Source organism: Vidua macroura, chromosome 6, assembly GCF_024509145.1.
Source record: "Vidua macroura isolate BioBank_ID:100142 chromosome 6, ASM2450914v1, whole genome shotgun sequence".
NCBI classification, from domain to species: Eukaryota; Metazoa; Chordata; class Aves; order Passeriformes; family Viduidae; genus Vidua; species Vidua macroura.
This window is the reverse complement of record NC_071576.1, coordinates 56,246,092-56,270,943: the sequence shown is the minus strand read 5'-3', so window position 1 is coordinate 56,270,943 and position 24,852 is coordinate 56,246,092. Positions and strand designations below refer to the sequence as shown.

Sequence of the window (24,852 nt, the reverse complement as noted above, 5' to 3'; positions counted from 1 at the left end):
GCGCTGGGTCCTCCTGCTGAAGGCTGCCAGGGCAGGGCTGCTTTCACCCGTCCTGCTCCCTCTAAAGTTTTCTGCTTCCTGCTGGGACCTCTCAGTCCCTTTTCCACACACATGGAACCGGATTCCTCCTTTCAGGCTCAATCCTGGGACAGCCTTCCTCCGGGAGCTGCCTCAGGGACAGCCCAGCCAAGGATAGGGAAGTGATGTGCTTGCCCAAGGCATTCCCAAACCCAAGGAAAATCATCTCCGGGAATGTGATCCCAGCTTTGTGGGTGCCCTCCAGAGCCTCCTCTCCTTCCCACTGAGCTCTGAGCACTCCAAAGCTGCTCTCCCCATGGTGAGCAACCCGGCCTCTTTGTTATATTTAAGGAAGGGCCAGGAGGAATTCCAGGGATTTTTTTTAGCAAGATAAACAGAACTCTTGACCTCTTCCATCAAAAAAAAAAAAAAAAAAAAAAGAGGAGCAGGCACTGTTCCCGGGGGACTGGGCTGGAGCCTGGGGAAGAGGGTGCTCCTGCTGAGGGGGAAGGGAGACCAGGACAACCTTCCCTCCTTCCTTCCCCAGGAGTTTTTCCATGGTAGAACCGTGAAGGTCACCAGAGGGACCAAACAACCCTCGGTGGCTTTCCTGGGAGAAGCCAGGAGTACCTTGCAGCGACCCTGGAGGGGGTCCCAGCTCCCTGTGCCATTTCAGTGAGAGCAGAAGATCCTCGGGACTAGCTGGAGGGGAGGGAATGGCTGGGAAGGAACTTACTGGAGAATGGCGGGTTCATGGCTGCTTCCCAGAGCCGGGTTCCATGTCAGGGACGCGCTCCCGCTCCGTGTTCCCGAGGCAGAGGGCAAGATGAGGTGGATGGTGGGCTCCACATCCCACCCTGCCACGATCTCCCCACACCCACGGATTCCCACCACAGATTCAGTGTCTGTGGATTCTGGATTCCCACCACGGATTCTGTGTCCGTGGACTCCCAGCTCTCCTTCTGTGCCGGTCCCTCTCCCCTATTCCACAGCCGGGAGCGGAACAATGGGCGAAAGCTGAGGGATATTTACTAACTGATAATCTCCCCACGTAGTGCAGCCGCCTGTTTTCTCCCGGCTGATAAAGATTGCAGAGCCAACCACTTTCACGGAATAAAAAGGGGGTGGATGCTGGATTTGGGGTTTGGATTAGGATTTTTTTTTTTTTCCTTCTCCCTTTTTGAAGCACTTACCGTTCACCTGCTGAGGGGAGTAGGCTTCCGATCCGGAATCCGGGGGAGAGTCTGGCAAAGTACTGTGGAGCAATGGGAAAAGAGAAGGGAAAGTCATTTTAATCCAGCTTGCAGCACAACCAAGAGGTCCAAGCACCCTCCAGGATCTGGCAGGGGAATCCCAGGTGCACCTGCAGCAGATCCTGGACACACTGAGTGTGTCCAGCTGGGATTGCCATCACTGTCAGTGTTTCCACTGGAGCTCAGGAATAGGGACATTTTGTTGAGCTGACAGTGAGAATTCCAGGGAAAAGAAGCCAAACAAATGTATCTGCTTCCCAGGGAAAGGTGTGCTTCCCATGGAAATGTCACTGATCAAATGGAATGCACAGAGCTCTCTCCCCATTCCGGGAAGCTGTTCCAGGCCAGGTTGGAAAAGGCTTGGACCAACCTGGGATAGTGGAAAGTGTCCTACCCATGGCAAGTGCTGGGACTGGATGGGCTTTAGAGTCCCTTCACATCCAAACAATTCCATGATTCTATGAAATGGGAGGCTCTGGGGGATCTGGGAAGCCCATGGATGGATTTTGCCTGTACAAACCTGAGCACCACCACAGTTCCTGCCGTATCCCTTTGGATATATTCCAACATCACCAGGAGCAGGATTTGGCCCTGACTGTGAAACACTATCTAAAAGAAAGTGGGAGCTCCCAGCTGCCTTTTCCAGCACATCCATGGCTAGGGATGGCAGGACTAGGTCATGTGTGGTGGCACATCAGGGACAGGGAGGGAGACCATGGCACATTCCCATTTTCCATGGGAATTCTTTTCCATTCATCCATTCTACCCCATCAGTTTTATGCATGTGAAATAATCCCAGACAAATTCCAGTGCTTCTTGGATGAAAACCAGCCGAAAAACAAATGAATTTTGGGAAAGGGAGGAAAAGCACAGGACACACTGCACCAACTCTGCTCCTGACAGCACCCACAATTCCAGCTGGGAATCAGGATAAAGGATCTTCCTGGACCAGAGAAGCCCAAGGCCCATTAATTGGATTATCCTTAGGAAGTTGCACACAGCAGAGACTGGAGAGGGATGAGGTAGGTTGATCCCAAAAAACCCCTTGCCATACTTCCCTCATCCTCCACCTTCCCTTGGAGCACCTTTCCACCATTCCCTTCCCATGCCTGGCTGGAGCATCTATTCCCAGCATTATTTCCAGGCTCCTTGCCATGTGGGACCTGAATTCATACTGTATTTCCTATGGATGCACCAGCAAGCCAAGTCTTGGCCAGTAACAAAAGGGAACAGCACAATTCAAGGAATCCAGGAGGCTGGAAAAGGTGGACACTGCAGAATTCCCACTGGGAGGTGGCGTGGCTGTGCCCAGTCCAAGGGAAGGGTTTGTGGGTATCCACCACATTGTCCCTGAGCACATGATGGGATGCTTGGGCCAGGAAAAGGACTCCATTATCTTTGTGTGTCCCTCCCAGGATATTCCATGATTCTCCATTGGAAAAAGCCTGGCACAAGGGGGAAGAGTCATTCTGGAATGCTGAGGGAATGCTGCCATCAAGGCTGATCCAGTTCAGCTACATCCAAATGAGGTCTCCACCTCTGACAGCAAGGCATGATCCTTACTCACGACATTCTGCAGAATTCCAGATGCATCCAGAAGAAAAGGACATAACAAGGCATCACTACATGCTTTTGATTCCCACTAAGCTCCAGGTATCCTTCTGGGATCACTGCAAGGGAAAACTCCCTGGTCTGGGAATAAAAGAAAGGCAGATTTTTTCTTTTAGCTTTCTGGCATCTCTTTCCAAGTTCATCCAAAGGGTGAAAGTTATTGGCTGAGTGTTCCCAAATTTGGGAATGCCCACATTGTGCTTGCTGGCAACACTAGAGGGCACAAGGAAGAGGGAGAAGAGCCAGTCCTGGAGCCATCCTGGGCTCACTGTCCTTATGTCCATAATCCCATGGAAGAAGGCTGTCTGGGGACACCACCACCTAAATATCCAGGTTGGAGCACAGCACAGCACCTTGGGATGTTACTGTTCCCTTCCTTCCATCCTGGAGAGCAGGAACCACATCCTTTCTCCTCTTGGGAATAACTCTCCAGCTGGGTCCATCAGCAATCTTAAAACCTGCCCTTCCTCTTCCCCAGAGCTGGTTGAAAAGGACACATCCAGCTCAGATCCATCTTCTCCTTCTCTGGAGCGGAGCATCTACAACATCAGGCCATGAGAAGAACATCTCCCTGCCCAGTGTAGCAAGTATCCTCTGGGATAGTCATGGCAACACCCCAGAGACTTAATTCCATCCCAGAGACTGAATTTTGTCTTGATCCAGTTTATTCTGTGTCTCTTTCTCCTTCAAAAATGCTCCGATGTTCTCCCACCTGCAGATGTCCAGCAGAGGTATCCAGTACTCTACGATGGCACGGGGGATGGTCCCAAAAAACCTCTTGGGAAGCTTCAGGAGCTCCACTCATCCAAAACCAAGGACTTACCACAGAGCCACGCTGCCACATGTCACAGCTCTGTGGGACCCTCCAGGTGCCACCAGCCTGGAGGAGCCTCCATGCCAGCACCCACCCTTATCCCGCCATCCCATTCCCACTTACCCAGGTGCGTAGGAGGCCTTGGGCTCTGATTTGATTGGAGGGACCACGTTGTTCAGGCAGTGGCCACCCAAGAAGCCCTTGGGCACCACCATCCCATTGTTGTTGCAGTTGAGGTGAGCTCCGTAGGCGGCTCCGCAGGGATTGGCCAGGAGAGGACCATGCCGGATGGGGAGCTGGCTGCCGGCGGGAGGGAGGTGGAGGGGAGCGCTGGGAGAGGGATTGCTCACGCTGCTGATGGAGCTGGCGGGAGGCGCGGGGATGCCGGCGGAGCTGGAGGGCTGGGGGTGTGTGTAGCTGGCGGGAGCAGGGATCTCAGGGAAGCAGCTGAGGGAGAAAATGGGACAACATCAGGGCAACAGGTCAGTGGGACTGATGGAAGAGTCCAAAATCCGCCCAGGAAATTTTGAAGTGCCCAGGACAGCAACCTCAAGGAATGTGTAGCCAGCAGGATCTGCTCACTGTGCTCCAGTTTTACAGGCCAGCTATGCCAAAGATCCCCACCCTGCTCCCAGCTTCTCTTGGTGCTCTCCAGGTCTACTCCATCCTCCTTCCCAAAGCTGGGGTACACAGGGAGATCCTTCCCTTCTCCAAACTCATGTAGTCCTGGGGATTTAATCTGAGCTCCCAGTGCTCAGATCAAGGAAAAATGTTTATGGTGCCCTTGGGGGGGCTAAAGAGAGGGGAAAAAAAGACTGGAAAAACTTGAAGGTATGAAGCCAGGAAGAGACAGGGCAAAGAGATGGGAATGATAAAGGAGCAAAGAGAAATCCAGGAAGACTGGAGGGGCAGAGGTGATTCCTAAATGATTCCTCAAATTTCAGGGCTGCAAACTGCTCAACAGGTTTCCAGACAAGCTGTGGCTGTCTCATCCCTGAAAGTGTTCCAGGACAGGCTGGGCAGGGCTTGGAGTTACCTGGAATAGTGGAAGGTGTCCTGCCCATGGCAGGGGTGGAACTGGATGGGCTTCAAGGTTCCTTCTGACCCAAAGGTTCCTTCCCACCCAAACCATTCCAGGATTCTGTGATATCTCCATGGAAAACCATTCCTGCTGCAGAGCAAGGGAAGCACTTACATCTCTGGAGAGTCTTCCTTGCTGATGTACTCTTCCAGGATGCTGGTGTCAATGTTGGATGGTTCCAGAGCTCCATTAATGTCGTGACCTGAATGGGAGAGAAGGTGGAGGCATGAGCTGGGAGGAGGACAGGAAAGGGCCTTGGAAACACCATCAGACCCTTACACAGTCAAGGAACTGATCTGAGCTATACGTAATAACAGAATGGGTTGGAAGGGACCTTAAAGATCATCTCATTCCAAGCCCCCGCAATAGGCAGGGATGACTCACTAGATCAGCAGATCCCTGGGGATTGCCAACGGTCCATACCCACTGCATCCCAGTGTAAAGCCTCATCCCAGGAGATAGGGCACATGGGACAAGCCAGGGTGGGGACGTAGACACATGGCGGGAACCAGATCCTTTGGGATCCCTTCCAACTCAGGACATTCTGTGATTCCCTTTGGACCTTTAGCAGAACACTGGAATTCTCCATCACAACCTGGATCAACTCCCGACCTTCCTCCCTCTCCTCTGCTCCATGGGCAGGCGGTGGATTTCCCTGTCCTTTCTCCAGAGGGCTCCTCCTCTCCTCCCTGCCCTGTTCCAGGGAAGCTGGGCAGGGTTTTGTTGACAGAAAATCCTTCCTTTATCTGTCTCTCCCAAGTGGGAGTCCGGAGGCTGCCAGGGCCGGAGTCAGCCCACAGTGCCAAAGGCACGGCCAAGAAAGTGGAAGAGAAGATCCAACTCCCCCTGCTCCGATAAGAAAGCCAGTGAAAGACCATCCTGAAAGACCCCACGTGAAAGCCCAGGAGAAGCCCCTGACTGCTTGGATCCCCCAGGTTCCCGGGAAAGGTCACCCACTGATCCGCAAAGGCCGGCCCGGGGGGCTCCAGCCCACCCCGGCCAATTGCAGCTCTCCCTCTGCAAATCCCTTTCATACCAAGACAGGCAAATCGGCAGAAATAAATCCAGCTAGGAATTCTGCCAAGCGGACAGGGCGTGTGTGGATACAGGGATCTCTGCCTTAGAAGCCTTGGCTGGAGGGGGGGGGGGGAAATCCTGGGTAACCGTTTGTTTTTGGGATGTCTCCGTGGCAGAGCCCAGGGACCTGGGGGACAGGGTGAGGATGTTCTTGCATGTGAACATGGGATCCATCTGGAGCAGGTACACAGGATGCTGCTTCCAGGTGAGCACTGAGGTGAGGAGAGGATGGAGCAGGCAGAGCCTCCAGGATCTCCAGCTGTGCCAGCACCTCCAGTATGGAGTTGCAGATCCTAGGGAGCACAGGGGTGGTTTCTGTCCCTCCACTGTGACAGCCACATCCTGTCCTGAAGATCCAGGGATGTGGTAGCTCCACCCTCTTGTCCTTAGAGTTATGGGAGCTCACTGATGGCCATCCGTGTGTCCCTCACTCACCCCTAAGGATCTTTGCCACAGCCTGCTCCCAACACTTCACCACAAACACATCTCCCAAGGCACCTCTTCAAGCCCTCACCATCATCCCATAACATCCTGGAAACCTCCTGCCAGGGATGAGCACTCCAGGAGGGTGGGAATCCTCCCCGTGCTCTGTTGCCTCCCTCTTAGCCAAAAAAAAAAAACCCTGGGCTATAAATCACGGGATGCCTTTGGCAAACACCCACCCCAAAGGCCATCAGGAAACTTGTCTTCATCCCAAGTTTCAGCATTGGGTTCCATGATCAAAGCAGCAAAAAGAGCACTTGGCCAATTTTTGTGACTCAGCCTTGTCCAAGAAAAGTCCAACCCCAGCAGGTTTCCCTCACACCTCCAAACTCCAGGAGCTCCTCCATGGTGGAAGAGGAGCCCAGGAACACTCCAGGAAGGATGGGAAGCCCCCTATAGACAGCAGGATGCTGCACTTCCTAATTTTCTGAGGGTGCTGAGGCCCTGTCACAGGGTGCCCAGAGGGGCTCCAAGCCCCATCCCTGGAAGTGTTCCAGGTCAGGTTGGATGGGGCTTGGAGCAACCTGGGGCAGTGGAAGGTGTCCCTGCCCATGACAAGAGGGCAGTTCTGGATGAGCTTTACGGTCCTTCCAACTCAAACCATTCCGGAATTCCTTTGCTTCCTTGAAGTCACCTTGGGGAGGGCGAGATAAGCCCAGTGACGTGAGAGGTGTGTCAGGGCTGGAGGGGAGATGTGGCTGCCCACCAGAAATCAAGGACCTTCCTCTGCTCCAGGACAGTGGGATTTGCACAAATCCAGGGGTATCAGGGCAGGGACAAGCAATGTCCCACCGCCCAGAGCTTCCATGCAGCCGGGCTCTTACCAAAGCCAGCTTAGGTGATTAATTAAAAGCTAATACTGCTCCATAGTCACGAGATCCCAACGGCACCAGCATTCCCTCCCCCTCCCAAGTGGGGATTAGTGGGAAGCTACTGAGGAGGGAAAGGGAAGCTCAACACCCACATGGCTCCACATGGGACAGGCTCCCACATCTCATCCCAGCAAAGAAAGATGGATGGAGCCCAGGGAAGCACTGAGCTCATCCATCCCAAACCTGCCAGGTCCCTACCTCCCATCCTCCTCCTGTCCCTGGCATTGCCACCTTGCTCTCCCACCATGTCACTGCTCCACTTTCCAACCCTTCTCCAGGAAAAGAGCCATGGCAATCCCAAAAAACCCCAACCTCTGCCCGAAGAAGTTAAAACCCTCAGCACCCTCCTCGTGAGCGGAGCCGGGCGGGCTGAGGCCCCCGGACGTGTGAGAATGTCAGGAATCCCAATGTTTGGACTGGTTTTCTCTGCCTTCCCCAAACCTCCAAACACGCTCCACATCCCAACAGAGGTGCTTCTCACGCTGCCGCCGCCTCCCTGCCCCTGCTCCGACTTGCTCGTCCTTCCTGGTGGCACCTTCCCAGCTCCTTGTTCCAGTTTTGGGTGCTCCCAGAGATGGGCACGACGCCATAGGGCTTGGAAAGAGTTAACAGAGCCTGGCCTCTGTGAACTGTCATATTTACAGATCTGAGGGATTTAACCCGGAATTTTCCTGGAGTGATAGGCTGAGAAGTTTATGGAATTTCTATTTATAACAGTCCCCCCTCCCTCTTCAATTCCTACTCTGTTGCCTGTCTTCAAATCACCCCTAATCCTGCCTGGGTCACCTGGGGGTGGGAGGAAGGGAGAGAGCTGGAGAACTTCATCCCGGGATGCGCTAACACGAACCAGATGTGGGAAGCTGGAGATGACAACGAGGTCAGCACTCCGCAGGGGCTGGGGAACTTCAGCCAGGGGTGGGGGGACACCGGGGAGGAGGAGGAGGAGAAGGAGCAGGAGAAGAGGTTGTGCCAAGCCCAGAACTTCCCAGTGCCATTGGAGCCAGGTATCAGAGAACTTTCAGGGAAAACTGAGGCATGGAACAGCCTGGGAGGTGATAAAATATCCAAACTGGTGAACGGTAGAATAGGATCAGGAAACCCCAGGAGCTTCTGGTTCCATGTGGTCCCCCTCCTTATGGTCCTCCGGCACGTGATGGAGCAGCAGTGGGATACACGGATGAGCAGGACACATGGCACAAAGCTCCACCAGGAATTACCTGGGATGCCACAGCAGTGCCAGTGCTTGGCGAGGTGGAGAGCCCCGGCACATCCCTGGGCTCATCCCTGTGTCCGTGCACCAGGGCTCCGTTGTGCAATCCTCAAGCCAGGCTGCAGCATCGGCACATTCCCGGGGCCCCGCGCCGCTCCTCACCCCCTTCTCCCTCCTGCCGTGTTTATCCTTCGGCCCGGGAGGATTGGCTGCTGGCCTGGCCGCGAGCACCAGGAATCTGGGCCGTGGCAAACAAACCAAACACCGCCTAAGCCTGGGGAGCCGCAGGGCCAGTGCTTGGCTTCAGAGCTTCTTCCCATCCTGGACGGCTCTGCCACACAGGGAGAAGCTGCTCCAGCTGGGAATAGCATCCCTCCCATGCCTGCCACCTTGGCAAATCCAGAGACTTGGGCTGCATACCTGGACAAAGCTGCTTCCATAAAGAACAGCAGGATGATGTCCCTACTGCCCCACGTGCCCAACCCTGGGCTGCTTCCATCTCCTCTTGTGACCCTGGAGGAGCCCCTGGCTCCCCCTGGATCCTGGCCAGCATTCCTGCTTAATTAATGCTCTTTATTACCTGCCTGGGATGATAACCAGCCCCCAAACAGGGCTCCTGTAACTGGAGCAGGATACGGAGCCAGCGCTCCCACAGCTCCCCAAAGACCACCCCAGAGCGAAGTCCCGGCTGCCCAAGGCATTTCCAGGGGATCCCAGGCCTTTTCTCTGATCCACAGCCCCTCCTCACCCCATTACTGTCATCCTTTGCTCCCCCCAGGAATATCATCCTTGAGCAGTTTCCTTTGGATTAGGACACCTTTGGTCCCCACATCCCAACCCAGCCCATGTCCCTTCCCATCACAAAAGGTGGGACTGTCACAGGCAATGCTGAGGTTCATCCATCCCCTGTGTCCCATCCAGGATTGTTCCCACTACCTGACCCCCTCCTTCCTGGGAGTTCTTGGTGAGCCAACATCCCAAATGCAACCCCCTCTGCATTCCTAGAGAAACTATCCCATGCCAGACAGGGCAGGAAGCAGGGAAAGCAGTGATCAGGGATAGGGATACAGGACAGTGGGATTTACCCAAACCCCCAGGCTGAGGGAGAAAAGAGCATTTACAGGATGTCAGGAAGATTCAGGAGCAACAACCTGGGTAACAGTGAGCCAGCTCCAGAGGCAAAACACTTGGAATAATGAACTGGCCTGGTGGGAAGTACAACCAAACCCATGGCAGGGGGTTGGAACTGGATGATCTTTAAGATGCTTTCCAACCCAAGCCATTCCAGGATTCCCTGAATACTCAGTGTCCAGAGGCAGCAGCATCTCCCTGTTCCCTGGAAAGCTCTCTCTGCTCCTACACAATCCCACAACTCCTTAGCTTACATCCACAGATTAATGTACTTGGCAAAAGCACCTTTGGATGAGGTGGACAAGACCCTGGGAAACATCCCAAACTCAGGGATAAGGAGATAAAACCCTCCATTCCCCATTCCCAAGAGGACAAAGTGTTGGTGGGAGTCATCCCAAGTCACAGGAAGTGTGAGGAGCCAGAGGAAATTATCCTGCTGTGCCATGGCAGGCCATGGGCATGTTCCTTGGGAAACTGCAGGAAAAGGAGGCAGAAAGGATGATCCTCCCTCCCAAACTTCCCTGAGCCCTCCCTCTGAGCACCTTCTCTCCTCCAACCTTCCTGGAATTTCCCCTCATCTCCCATCTCCCCTCACCAAAGCTGTTCTCCCTCCCGCATCCCTTTCTCCTGGCAGCTCCCCACCCTTGTCCTGGCCTTTCCCCCGCCCTTGCCAGCTGTGAACCTTGGCATGGATGGAGCCATTGTCCTGGGAGAACGGGGGCCGAGGAGGAGGAGGGGAAGGTGTGAGAAGGGACACAGAGGCGCGTTTGTCCCTGTCCCCGCGGCCGTCAATGCCGCGCTTGTCCATTCATGCTCTCCGAGGGCAGGAACAGCGGCTCCATTTGGGAGGCTCCAAGGTGCCTGCCCAGGGGGGCACATTGCCCTGTTTGTTTGGAGACAACGCCTTTATCTCCCTTCCCGGGATGAGGGTGTTGGAGCAGGGACAACAGGACCGGAGGAGGTCACTTCATCTGGCGGCTCCCGCTGTACGAGGCTGGGGGCTCATCCCTGGGGACAACAGGGATGGGGAAAAGCTCCTGAGGATCCCTTTGGCTGAGGTGCCTCACCTGACCTTGTTTTATCCAGACTGCAGCTTTGAAGGGACAGGAGGGACATTTTCCATAGGATAACATGACGTGGATGAGCTCCTGGACACTGCCGTGGTGGTGAAGGTCCATATCCATATCCCATACCATTCCCTCAGAGTGAATTATTGTCAGAATGGATAAAAAATTAATAATATAATTAGCAGCTACATACCAGTACCAAGAAGAGACTCCATCCAGCTGCCCAGAGCTTGCCCATGCTTGGCAATGACCAGGAGAGGGAACACTCAGGGAACCACAAGGAGTTGACCAAGTAGATGGCAGATCCTGAGCTGTGATCCCGCTGCTCTTCTAGTTCCAAATAAGGAACCCAGGGATGCCGTCCCTGGACACTGACCTCGCTGAAGGGCAACACTGTGGCTCTGGAAAGGCTCTTAGGGAATCTGGAGAGCCAGGATGAGCCACGAGCCATGATCAGTCCAACTCTAAGACATCCACACCACACACAGAGGGAACTCGGGATAGCTCAGGATTTGGAGAGGTGCTGCCTCTCCTGGAAACCCCTCCAGCACAAAACAATCCTTAGGAAGGGAGATTAAGAATGGAGCAGCACCAGGGTACAAGAGCAGAGGCAGCCAAGCATCGCCGGGAACACCGTGTCCAGATCAAACACATCATTCCCTCCCTTCCAACTGGGAGGCACCAAGGTCTGTCCAGGCTGGACAATCTCCAGAGGAGACTGGGAGGAAAAAGCAGAGCCATTTATCTAGATGGGACTTTTTCCAGGGCTTGGGAAGGGCCATCCCAAGTTTTGTGCAACTACCACGGGTCTTTCACAAGGAGGAGCATTGGGTCACCAGGGTTTTCTTGCTGCTCACACAGCTGGGACATTTGCTCCGGAGTTATCTCCCAAGAAAATCATCACAAGGGGTGTCAAAAGCTTCCTCAGCCATGTGACACAAAGCTCTCAAGGAGAATCCCACTTTTCCCAGGATCTAACACGACCAATAGAAGTGTGACAGGTCCAGGGCTGTCATTTCTGTCTCCATAAGCCTATGGCAGGGGTGGAATTGGATGGTCTTTAAGGTCCCTTCCAAACCAAACCATTCCAGAATTCTACGCAAATGAACTCACTTTTGAAACCACAAAATTCCCCAGGGATTACTGCCATGCTGGCTATTCCCACATCCACTTTTCACAGGGAACTGAGGTTTCTTTTTTTTTTAAAAAAAACCCCTTGTTTGCCTTTTCTGAGCCATCTTGGAACATATTTCCTGCTCCAGGGATTTAGCAAACACTTCCCAGACAATACAGCCGAGATACCAAACGTGCTGCTTGGATCCCATCCATCCAGCATGCTCCCTGGGTGTTCCCAGGATCACTTCAAAGCACTGGGCTGGCTGGAAGAGCCCAAATCCAGAGGGCAGGTTCCTGGAATGATGCTTGAGGATGTGCCATGGGGAGGAGAGGATCAGGAGGTCGCTTGGGAAGGTGGGAAAGAGTCATGTCCAAATTAAATACCAGGCACAAGGACTTTCCTAGCAGAGACCCCCAGGAAGGGATCGGGGTCAAAAACATTCCAGAGGGACCTTCTTGGTCTCCACAACTCCCTGAGAGGAGCCAAGTGGGAGTCAGGCTCTGCTCCCAAGGAACATGGGACAGGACAAAAGGAAATGGCCTCAAATTACACCAGGGGAGGTTTAGGTTGGATATTAGGGAAAATTCCTTAATGGAAAGGGTTGTAAAGCATTGGAACAGGCTCCAGGGGTGGAGTCCCCCTCCCTGGAGGGATTTAAAATCTGTGTGGATGTGGCACTTGGGGACGTGGGATAGTGGTGGTCTTGGTAGTGTAACACCAGGGGAATGGTTGGACTGGATGGTCCCAGGAGGCTTTTCCAACCTAAATCACTCCATGATTCCATGATTTCAGCTCACATGGGGTGAAAGAAACTCCCAAGATTCCAGGCCTCTTGTTTCTGCTCAATTGCCTCTACAAGGGATTATATGGATACAAGAAAGTAAGAGATGGCAAAGCCCTTTTCTCCTGGCAAAACCAGGATGGTGACCTCAATCTGATGGATAAACTCTCTGTGGCAGTGGTGAAAAACCTTCAGAGCTAATCCCTGCTGCAACACAACTGGCAATGAGGGAAAAACACCTTAACAACATGAGAACGGGGAATGGTTCGACTCCGTGATCCTGCAGGGATTTTCAAAACCTGACTTTTTACAGGTGGGAAATCCTGTAAAAATCCCTCTCAGTTATCATTCCTGACCTGTTGCATCCACAGATGCCCACTGGATGTCCAGAACCACACAATGTGTGCTTAAAAACCAGGAAGTAGGAAAGGTCCCTACCTTGACATTCCACAGCCCATCCTGTTGGACTGGGTTGAGTTTGTCCAATTCTTCTTCCCGAGAACACCAGCACAACTTCCAGCATCCAAACTCCTCACCCCGGGCAGTGAAAGCTGTTCCCAGCCTGCAGGTCCTCACAGGGCTGTTCCCTGTATCCCTCTGGCTCCTCAACACCGTGAGGTGAGCTTTGGAATATCATTTATCACCCAGCATGTGTTGGCTTGGAAGGGACCTTAAGGATCATCCAGTGCCACCTTTTCCATGGACAGTGACACCTCCCACTAGTCCAGGTTACTCCAAGCCCTGTCCAATCCAGGCTTGGCCTTCCCTACACATCAGCCTCTCCATTACAATACCCCTTCCCAAAAACTGAATTAAAACAAGACAGAACAGAGGGGACATGGACAGGTAGGATTTCCCCCTGCCCAGAACTCCTCAGATTTTAGGATAGATGGGATCTCATCTGGGAAAACCCCATGTCTGTTCAGGAGAGGAGCACTGACCGCATTATCAGCAAGCAGTCTACTGTAAAAAGGTTTGATGGCCCTTATAAAGCTCTGTTTCCCAAGTTTTCCTTTACTTAAGCAGGTGTTTCATTCCCAATAAAGTCAAAGCATCCTTTTTAATGCTTCCACGAATCAATGTCCATAAACCTTGGCTAGTCATAACACAGGAGATAACCCAAGATCCAGCAGGCTGATAAGATGTTTGCTTTCCTGTTTATGTGGATTTCAAGCAATTGGCACTCAGGATTAAAAGCCATAAATGATGTAGATGCCCCAACCCCTGGAAGTGTTCAAGGCCAGGTTGGATGGGGCTTGGAGCAACCTGGGATAGTGGAAGGTGTCCCTGCCCATGGAACAAGATGGGATTTAAGGTCCCTTCCAACCCAAACCTTTCCATAAATTCTATAAATCAATGAATGAAACTTCCAGTTCTTTGCATATCCCACCTGAGTCTTCCAAAAATCCTGTCCCATGCCTACCCCACGCCCTCTGCACTGTCTCCTCCCCACCAAACTACTTGGGTAGGAAAACCAGAACAATTTGCCACTCCATAGCAAAGTTGGGGTGATACCCAAAGACTCTATGGAAAAAAAACAGGGAAAATCAAATCAACCCAGGCAAAAATTCCTTTAATGCCTGGTTTTTACATCCAGGCTGGATCCAAGCACTCTGAGGCTGTTTAAAACTCTAGCCTTGGCTTTTCCAACCAGTTCTCCTCCCAACCACCCCAAAACACAGGGAAATACACAAGTGTTTGCACTTGGGAACATTTGTGGACAGGGAATTCCATAAGAATTCTGTCCCCTCCATTTGCAGCCAGGCCTGGCCACTCTTCCCACTTTTCCCTCTCCCTGTTTGGAGTAACTGCCCCAAAGCAGCCAAAGTTCAGTGAGATAAGTGGCGGACCCTGAGTGTCATGTTACATTTTCCCTCGGGAAGGAGGCCTTTCCTTCAAATGTGCCTTGAACGTGCTCCAGGTGCCGCTGGGAGCCGGCCCAGAGTGTGGGTTCCTGGGCTGACCACATCATCCAGCACCACTGGATCAGGGAGAAGATGCTGTGGATCAGGGTGGAACTGGATGATTTTTAATGTCCCTTCTAACCCAAAGCATTCCACGATTACATGTCCTGCTGTGCAGGAAGAACGGGGAGAAGGAAGGTCTGTTGGATAAGCAAGGGCATGCCAAGCATGCCAGTCAGTTGGAATAAAGGATATATCCATGAAATAAAAGTGAGAGCCACCAGATAGCCAAGCATGGTATACAATCATAGAATCCTGGAGTAGTTTGGGTTGGATGGGACCTTAAAGCTCATCCAAGTTCCATTCCCTGCCATGGGCAGGAACACCTTCCACTAACTCAGGTTACTCCAAGCCCTGTCTAACCTGGCCTTGGACGCTTCCAGGGATCAATCCACCCTCCACGTCTCAGAGTTCCCATTTACCCTCTACAGCAGCAGGACACCTCCCCGCTCTCTGTCACTGTCTTATCCCTGTCTGTCCATCCTTAGTCCTGGTATCCCTCTGAAATGTCCCATGTTGAGGGTTGTCCCTCCTGAATGATGCTGGAGCACGGGATGGGCACCCAGAAAGCACCAGCTTGGCCGCAAAAGCCACGAGACTGTTCCTGTTTGTGTCTCCAGCCACAGCTGCTCCCTTGTCCTCTGGCACGGCACACGTTGGTTAATCATTCCTCAGGCACATTCAGTGTCCCGGGATTCTTATCGGAGAGTGCAAAGTCCAGTCAGCAACACCACTGGGAAGAGGCAGGAGGGCTCCCCGGCAAGGGCGGCAAAGCTGTGCCAGTGCAACGCCATCCTCAGGCTGGGATATACAAGAGGGATCCAAGGCATGGGCTGGGAAGTGCCCATGAGTTCACTTGCACCTTCCTAGCACAGCTCCCAGCTCCGGATCATGGAGTCCTGGAATGGCTTGAGTTGGAAGCAACTGTAAAGATCATCTACTCTCTGCCATGGGCAGGGACACCTTCCAGTACCTCAGTCTGCTCCAAGCCCCATCCACCCTGGTGTCGGACATTTCCAGGGATGGGGCAGCCACAGCTTCTCTGGGCAACCTGTTCCACCACCCTCACCACAAGATCACTCCAGCCATTCCCACCAGGAGAAATCCATAAGGCCCTTATCCAGAAGAGGGAAAGCAGAGCAGGATTCTATCTCTCTTCCTTGAAATAACCATGCCCAGGAGCCATTTAATTCCCTCTTTCTGGCAGCTGGGATGACTGTCCTGAAAGGGCTCTCCCTGAGAAGGGTGAAGCAGAGGGAAACCTGTCCGTCCAGCATCCCACGGCTCCTCCTTGACCAGGATTCCTTTCCCATCTCCATGCATGCAGCAGCCCTTCCACACCCCATCCCACGCACAGGCTCAGCCAGATCTCTGTGTCACCGTCTCCATCCTGGTCACACCTCCAGCATGACTCCCTCTAATCCGCCCCAACTGCCACCTCTTCCTGAAGTTTCTCCCTGTCTGCGTCCAGGCATTGCTCCCAGGGCACCAGCCTATGGAAGGGGCATTACCCAGGACGTGGGCAAAGTTCCTCCTCATGGAGCCTCGTGCTGACATCACCTTTCCAAATCCCAGCCTGCCCTTTATCAGGCTTTACGGATCCACCCTCTCATGAACAGCTCTCTGGCCTTACTCTGCCTGGATGTGTCTTGCTCTTTTCCCAGGATTAAGGAGTTTTGGAGTCCAGATAAAGGAGTTTTGGGGAAATGGGACGGAGAAGCACCAGCAAAACCATCACAAGACCATGCCAGCAGTGGTGGAGTTTGGCACCAGCCTTTCCCTGAGGAGTGGACAAGGATGAGTCTTTTGGCTGAAGAGACTCCAGGAATCTCCTATTGGGATGGACATGGCAGCTTTCTCCCAGTGTCCAGGAATGCCACCTGGGTGTGGTGATGAGCTCAAGGGAATGTTTTTGTCTCTTCCCTGCTCTGCTCAGGCCCTGGGATTGAGCTGGACTCAGCAGCATCCTCATGTCACCTGCTTCTGGTTGAGGGCTGACCAAGCAGGACAGGCAGGGAAGCTTCAAACAGAGGGAAGAGAGAGGAGAACCAGGGACCAGTCCCATTGGGAAGAGAGATGGAAAGGCAGAGGGGGAAGCAAGGCAAGCCATGGAAGGGCTGGGGGGTCTGTGCCGTTACCTGCTCGGATCCAGCGCATCCTGAGCATGGTGAGAGCAGATGTCAAGCTCCCGCCGTATCCCTGCTCTCTCCTTGTGTCATTATTCCCTGAGCTCAGCTCCTCCAGCTCCCAGGGCTGCTGCTGCCTGCTGGTTTTTCTATTCCCTCTGGGAAGAGTGGGAGGGCCGGGGAGGCGGCCGGGCGGCTGCCGCTCCGCACTGGGATTTGGGACCGCGAGGGGATTACCCGCAGGGATGGTCATGTGTTTGTGCTGTACCAGCTTCCCCGGGCCCATTCCGGCACGGGCTGACTCCCGGCTCCCAAAGAACTCCGGGCAAAGCCTCTTACCTTCCCGCGGCGCCAGCCAGGCCCCGCAGCGACTGTCACCTGCGCCGCCACCTCATCCCCAAGCCGCTCCTCCCGCAGCCAGGAGCCCCCCCGGCAGGGATCACGCTGGGCTTTTCCAAGGTGTTCTCCCCCTGCCACAGCAGCTGCGTGTGGGAAAAGCTCTCTCCAACATCAAGCCTTGGAAATGGATTTGGGGGCAGGCAGAGGGTGATGAGTGAGCAGGAAGCCCCAGAAGAGCCATTTTTTTAAGGCATTCCATGAAAAGCGATGTTCTGATCCGTGTAGTTGCATTTCTATGTCAAGCCCAGGAACCTAAAACAGGGGACACCAGGACAGACCCCCAGGTTCCACTGTCCTTTCTGCTCCCAGTTTTCAGCCTCACGACATCCCAAAGCAACAGGAAGACTTTGGGAGCAGCCCCTGGATTCTCATGGATATGCTGGTTTACACCAGCAGGAGTCTGACCAGCAAATTCCTTCTCCACTCATTCCCACCACCACCACCAAATCCCCCTTATGGCCCAGCATGGGAGACAAGGGGCAATCCCAGCTGTTCTGGGGTCACCTCACTGCCTCAGCTCCAGTATTCCATATTCCTTCATCCAAGGAAAACAGAGAAATGTTCCAGACTTCTTCCGGCAGGATGACACTTCCTCCTCACAGGCACCAAGTGCTCCATAATCAAAATCACCAGGAGTGTTACCAACACCAGGAATATGGGAACAGGCTCTCCAGAGAACTTATGGATGACAGAGGGAGGGTTTAGATGGGATATTGGGAAGAAATCCTTCCCTGGGAGGGTGATGAGGCCCTGGAATGGATTTCCCAGAGAAGTTGTGGCTGCCCCATCTCTGGAATGTCCAAGACTAGGTTGGCTGGGTCTTGGAGCAACCTGAGATAGTGGAAGGTGTCCCTGTCCATGTGGGACCGGATGATCCTTAAGGTCCCTTCCCACCCAAACCATTCCAGGATTCCACGATCACACATATCCAAACATTCCCATAGGCAAAACCATCCACGCCTGGTCACTCCGAGCTCAGAGATTCCTGTGCACACACAGCCCAGCAACCCCTGCACAGCCACATGGCTGCTCCACGGACACTATTCCCAGTGTTCCAGCCACTTGTGCTCCATGAATACCTGTGGAGCTGTTGGATAACCTTCATGGAAATCTTCCCTTTCTGCTGAACCAACTCTTGTCTTTCTCAGCTCCACCTCGACCCCAAACCTGCTCAACTTCCAGTGCTCAGTCTCCTTTCTCTGCTCCTTTCCCAAATTCCTGCTTCCCAGCCCCCGCCGGCCCCTCTCCCAACATCTTTCCCGCTGTACATTCTTCCCCAAGCCCTTATCTCATAAATTAGCCGGGAGAGGGATCCCAAATAGCTGAGCCGTGGCGTAAGCGTTTCCCTGAGGCAGGGGCGGGCGGGAGCAAGGGAAAGGTTGGGAGCAGGATGCCAGCCAAGGGTCAGACGCTGTCAACTCCCTCCTTTTCCTTTGAATCCAAACACAAACGCTCCAGGAACACTCCCAAACCCATGGAAATCTCCTTTCCCTCCCCTGCCAGAACCCTCCGGCATCCCACGCTCACTGCTCCAGGGTTTTTGCCTGAGCTCTCCTCAGCAGGATCGTCCTGGACACCTCCAAACACATGGATCAGCTGTGCTAACACAAACCATGGAGTTTGGGAAGATTCCTGAGTGGGAAGGGATGATCCATGAAGATCACCCAAGTCCAACTCCTGGCCCTGCATAGCAAAACCCCAAAAATTCCACCATGTGCCTGAAGACAAGAATCTTCCCAACACAGGGGAAACCCAGCTTGAGGACACTCAGTATGGAAAGCCAGGATTGCATTCCCAGCACATTCATCCCAGGAAAGCGTGAAGTTATTTCCAATGCATCTTTTCCCTCAGAGGCTTTTCCCTGGCCTATCCCAAATACCAGAGCAAAACCTGGGATCCTTCCCATCACTTTTCTGCTTCTCCATCCTCACATGCCTCAGATCTCACCCTCAAAGAGCAGACAGCCACATTCCAGGGAAATAAGGATATCTGGGAAAACAAGGATATCCATGGAAGTAAATATATCCAGGAAAACAAGGATATCTAGAGAGACGAGGATACCCAGAAAAACAAAGGGTACCCAGGAAAACAAAGACATCCATGGAAATAAATATATCCAGGAAAACAAGGATACCTAGGAAACAAAAATACACAAGGAAATAAGGATATCCAGGAAAACAAGGATACCCAGGAAAACAAGGACACCCAGGGAAACAAAGGATACCCAGGGAAACAAAGGATACCCAGGGAAACAAAGGATACCCAGGGAAACAAGGAAATCCTGCCCGAGCAAACACCAAGGAAAACTTAGGAAAATCCAGGTCCACCTCTCACACCTGAGAAAACCAGGGGCACCAACCAGACCTGGTATTTTGGGAGTATTTGCTTCCCAAAACAAGCCTGGCTCTGCAGAGGGGACCAGCCAATTCCAGGATTTGGAATGACCACAGGCACCGATTCTTCCCCAGCTCCATCAGCACAGCCCCCACTCCCAAACGTCTCCATGAGGAGTCCAGTTAATCCTTGTCTGACACTAGGAAATACCAAGGGCTCAGGGATTCCTCTTAAGTTTTCTGGGATTGCTTACAGCAGGCTCAGATCCTGGGAAAATCAGAGTCAAGCAAAGGAATGAGAATTCCCAAATTATTCCAGGCTTCTCAGCCTGCAGGAAGAAATCTCTACAGGGGTGGGATGATCCGTAAGAACAAGAAAATATTTCACTCCAAGCGAAAAATAGGTTGGAAAATTATTTCCTTATGATGAGAATTTAGTGATAAATTTAAAAGGAGTGATGGGATAATTAATTCATTCCTGTAAATTATTAAATTCTAACAGATCTATTGTTTACCACATCCAAAAACGATTAATTCCTCAGGAGGGCCAGATTCCAGAGTAAATCCAACTCCATGCCATGATTTAAGGCCCTGACCTTCACTCCCAAAAAAACAGAGGATCACTTTGGCCTCAGAATTCCTTGGAGCTCAACAATTAAACCTGGCACAAGAGGGAAAATCTGAGCAGCAATTTCTGGTGGCAAAACTTTCTTCTCTTCCCTCTCCCCCTCCAGCTCCGTGTCAGAACAGATGCTCTGGAATAACAGCAAGAAAGGGATCGAGCTGCCCAAACAAAGTTGTGCTCCATGGAATATTTGGCTCAGAGAGGTGTTAAGAAGGATTTTATAGCTGAGGGTAAGAAATATCCTTCAGGCGCAGTTTCCTTGATCCTGGATTTTTACAGGGACAGGATGGTTTTGATTCAAGAGAAAAAGAAAGAAGGAGAAAGAGATAAAAAAAAGGGAGAAAGGAGGAGGAAAAGGGGAGAAAGGAGGAGGAAAAAGGGCGGCAAAGGAGAAAGGAGGAGGAAAAAGGGGGAGAAAAGGAAGAAAAAAGGAAGGAGGAAAATAGAGAGGAAGAATCCCAGGACGGCTGATTTTGTCAGGGATCTCTTGGAGTCATCTTGCTCGAGCAGGATCACCCCCAGCACCCGGAAAGAACAGGAAAATAGTAAAAGAAAGAAATCTCCATGTTATAACAAAGATGCTTTGGGGAGAGGGAGACATTCCATGTCTCCAACTGAAGAGACAGAGAGCTGGTCCAAAAATAACATTGGGATGCTGAGCCAGAGCTCTGCAGGACTCCCAGGAGGTGCTCAGCACCCCCAGGATGGGAAGTGGGAGAGGAGGATGTAGGAGCTTGGCCCAGTGAAATCCTAAAACCAAAGGAAACCCCAGAAGGCTGCAGGGAACATGGGCTGGGAGTGGCCAATAAGAGCCCTCGTGGTGAGGCTTCCCATCCTTGCTAATCCTGGGGCTCCTGGGAATCTGGGATCATGGTTGGAACTAACAGGGGGTGCTTTTTCCTTTGAAGAAGAGATGCCTTACTGAGAGGTCACATGGATGCCAGGAGAGAGGGAAGCAAGGAGGAAGCAGTTTGAGCTTCCACTCACTCCCAAGAACATCTTCTGTTCCCACTTTCCAGGACAAATCCTTCTTCCAGCCAAAGAATCCACCACTGACACCACAACTACCCCAACTGCCTCTGGGGGCTCTGGCTGCTCAATCCCACTGCTCCAAAGGGGATCCCAGCTCCAGAGCTGACCCATGGATTGGGATCCACCCCAGGATCTGTTGGGGCAACGGAGCCTTGCCAGGATGGGCATGTTATTCCCTCAAGCAGCACATCCAGGGCAACAGAGCCTCGCCAGGATGGGCACGTTATTCCCTCAAGCAGCACATGTGCCAGGAGCTCATCCCAAAGGACATAGCCCATGGCAATTAAACCTTGGCCTGGCAAGCGACCCTCTGGAAAACAAGGGAGGGAAACAACGCAATGAAGGGGAAGTAGAAGGAACAGCCACTCCACAAGGAAGAGCGGAGCGTGCCAAGGCCAGAGCAGGGAAGAGAACACGGAGCCGAGGCAGGAACAACAATGGGATCAGGCTCCCAACACATCCCAGTTGAGCCATGAGCAACCACATTTCATCCAACAGAAGCCAAGTTCTCTTCCCAACCACTTTTCCAACCCTGGTGGGAAGGAGAGTGATCCACAGCCATGCGGTGTCCACAAGGATCCAGGCTCCGGAAAAGATCTGGGATCCATAGGCCAGAGCCACTGCTGTGAGCCTGCTCCTGCTCCAAGGATGGTGAGGGACATTCCAAGGTCCTTGTTGGGGTCGCAGTGGGAATCTAAGGCACAGCACAGCACAACTCCCAGGATATCCAGCTTGGCACCCACAGCGTGCACTGGAGGATGCACAACTGTCCCTGGATTGTGCCCTGGGACAGGGATCTGTGCCATTCCAGAGCTGGCTAGGATGGTATGGAGCCAGGCTGGGAGAGCTGGGATTGTTTAGCCTGGAAAAGGGAAAGCTCCAGGGAGACCTTGGAGCCCCTTTCAGTGCCTAAAGGGACTCCAGGAGAGCTGGAGAGGGACTTTGACAGAGGGCCTGGAGTGACAGGACAAGGGGGAATGGCTTCCCACTGCCAGAGAACAGGGTTAGACGGGATGTTGGGAAGGAATTCCTCCCTGTATCGGTGCTGAGGGCCCGGAATGGGTTTCCCAGAGAAGCTGTGGCCGCCTCATCCTTGGAAGTGTCCAAGGCCAGGCTGGCCGGGGCTTGGAGCAACCTGGGATAGCGGAAGGTGTCCCTGCCCCTGGCAGTGGGGTGGCACTGGAAGAGCCTTACTCTCCCTTCCCACCCAGCCCACTGCAGGGCGCGCCGTGGCCGATCCCGGCCGACCCCTGGCAGTCCGGGCCGGCGCTGCCCCCGTTACCTTCGAAGAAGCGCTGCAGAGCCTCCGTCTCGTCCACCACCTCCATGGCTGGGCCATGCACGGGCCGGCCCCGGCTCAGTCCGTGCGGCTGCAGGGGGGCATCGCCCCGGCCCGGGGGGCCCCGCCGCGACCCCCGAGCCCCGTCCGAGCCCCGTGCGAGCGCCGAGCCCCGCTCTCAGCGCCGGGCTCCCGGTGCCGGTGCCCAGCGCGGCCGCCCGATGCCCATCGGCGTCCGCCCAGCGCTGCCCCGGACTCGGGCTGCCGCGGCCGCTCCTCCCTCCTTCCCTGCCGCCCTCCCTCCTTCCCTGCCCTTCCCCGCCCGCTGCTCCTCCTCCGCCCGGCACCGCGCTCGGGGCACCCCCGCCGAGAGGGGCTGGCAACGCCGCCGAGCCGCGAGGTTGCCAAAAGTCACCCAAAAGCAGCCGCGAGGCACCGGGAGGGACCTCGGAACTAAAGATGCGGTCACGAAGCGCCAAAAAGCAGCCCCAAGCCACCAAAAACCAGCCCCAAGTCACAGGCCACCAAAAACCAGCCCCAAGTCACAGGCCACTAAAGCCCCAAAAGTAGTCACAAGCCACCAGAAAACAGTCACTAAAGCCCCAAAAACCCGCCACTAAAGCCCCCCCAAAACCGGCTACTAAAGCATCAAAACTCTGTGCACAAAGCACCAAAAAAAGGAGTCATAAATCACCAGAAAGCAAAACAAAAAAACCAGGCACAAACTACCAAAATCTGTCCAGCAAATCTGGAAAAACAGCCACAAAACATTAAAATTTGCCCACAAGGCACCAAAATGCCTCACAAAGCACGAACCTCCCTCACAAAACACCAAAATTTGTGCACAAAACGCCAAAATGCCTCACAAAGCACCAACCCTCCCCTCACAAAACACCAAAATTTGTGCACAAAACGTCAAAATCCTTCACAAAGCACCAACCCTCCCCTCACAAAACACCAAAATCCCTCACAAAGCACCAAACTCCCCTCACAAAACACCAAAATCTGCCACAAAGCAAAGTCACGAGGCACCAAAAAAATCAGCCAAAAGCTGCCAAAAATCCAGCCACAAACCACTGGAAAAAAGCAGTGACAAAGCACCAACATCCAGCCACAAAACACTCAAAAAAACCCCCCCAGAACCCCAAAGAAAAAAACCCAAAGAGCCCCAAGCCACCAAAAATCCAGCCACAAACTACCAGAATCTGTCCATAAGCCACAAAACAAAAAGCTACAGAGCACTAAAACATGGCCATAAGTCACCAAACATCATAAGCTACCAAAATCTATCCAGAAACCACCAAAAAAAACCAGCCACAAAGTACCAAAATCTGTCCGCACCCAGAAAGCGCCAAAATTTGTGCACAAAGCACCAAAATCTCTCACAAAGCATCAAACTCCCCTCACAAAACACCAAAATTTGTCACAAAGCAAAGTCACAAGGCAGCAAAATAAGACAGCCACAAGCCACTAAAATCTAGCCAGAAATCCCTGAAAAACAACCTCAAATCACTGAAAAACACCCTCAAAGCACCGAAATCTGTCCCCAAAGCATCCAAATCTGTCCCTAAAGTCATGACACCAAAAAAGAGCCACAAACCATCAAAAATCCAGCCACAAATGACCAAAATCCATGAAGAAATTATGAAAACCTTGTTACAAAGTACCAAAAACCAGCCACAAAACACTGAACCCGCCACAAATTACAAAAATGCAGCCACAAACCAGCAAACGTGTTCATAAAACCAGCCCTGAGGCACAAAATCCAACCACAAACCACCAAAATCCTCCCAGAAATTCCAAAACCAGCCACAAATCACTGGAATCCTGTTTTTAAAAAAGACACAAATCACTGAAATCCAGGTACAAATTACAAAACCAGGAAATCCCAAAAAACCAGCCTCACATTCCAGCCACAGACCACAAAACCAACTGCAAATCACCAAAATCCAGCTACAGATCACCCTATAACAGCCCCAAATCATCAAAATCCAACCTCAAATCATCAAAATCCAGCCCCACACCATCCTAAACAGCAAATACAGCCCTAAGTCATCAAAATCCAGTCACAATTAAGCCTAAACCACCCCCAAACACCAAATCCAGCCCTAAATCATCAAAATCCAGCTGCAAACCACCAAAACCCAGTCCCAAATCCAGCCCCAAATCACTGGAATCCAGCCCTAAATCCACTAAAAATTAGCCCTCAAATCACCCTAAACCAGTCCCAAATCACCCTAAACCAGCTCTAAACACCAAATCCAGCTGCAAATCACCCAAATCCAGCCCCAAATCACACTAAACCAGCAGCAAATCACCAAAATCCAGCCCCGAGCACCAAATTCAGGCCTACATCATCAAAATCCAGCTGCACACCTCCAAAATCCAACCTCAAATCACCCTAAATCAGCTCCAACCAACAAATCCAGCCCTAAATCATCCAAATCTAGCCCCAAATCACCAAATCCAGCCCCAAATCACACCCCAAACCCCAACCCCTGCCCCCTCAGGGGAAGGCCCAGCTGTGGTTTGTCCTCCCCAGATGTTCCCACAATCCCCAATAACGCCCGACTCCCCCC

At 52.8% G+C, this 24,852-nt stretch overlaps 1 protein-coding gene across 4 annotated transcripts in view; it reads right to left on the bottom strand.

The window, feature by feature from the left end:
• Positions 1 to 22,435, bottom strand: part of MYRF (myelin regulatory factor) — a 44,080-nt gene extending 21,645 nt beyond the window's left edge. For 3 of the 4 annotated variants that reach the window (XM_053980049.1, XM_053980051.1, XM_053980052.1), the window contains exons 1-4: positions 10,618 to 10,669; positions 4,892 to 4,979; positions 3,820 to 4,143; positions 1,212 to 1,273 (exon numbers count right to left, since the gene is read on the bottom strand). In XM_053980049.1, coding sequence (XP_053836024.1) covers positions 1,212 to 1,273; positions 3,820 to 4,143; positions 4,892 to 4,979; positions 10,618 to 10,666 — 523 coding nt within the window. In that variant the 5' untranslated portion in view covers positions 10,667 to 10,669. Of the gene's footprint in view, positions 1 to 1,211; positions 1,274 to 3,819; positions 4,144 to 4,891; positions 4,980 to 10,617; positions 10,670 to 22,276 lie in introns of those variants that run through there. The other variant, XM_053980050.1, reaches the window with a different exon arrangement.
• Positions 22,436 to 24,852: the final 2,417 nt, after the last annotated feature.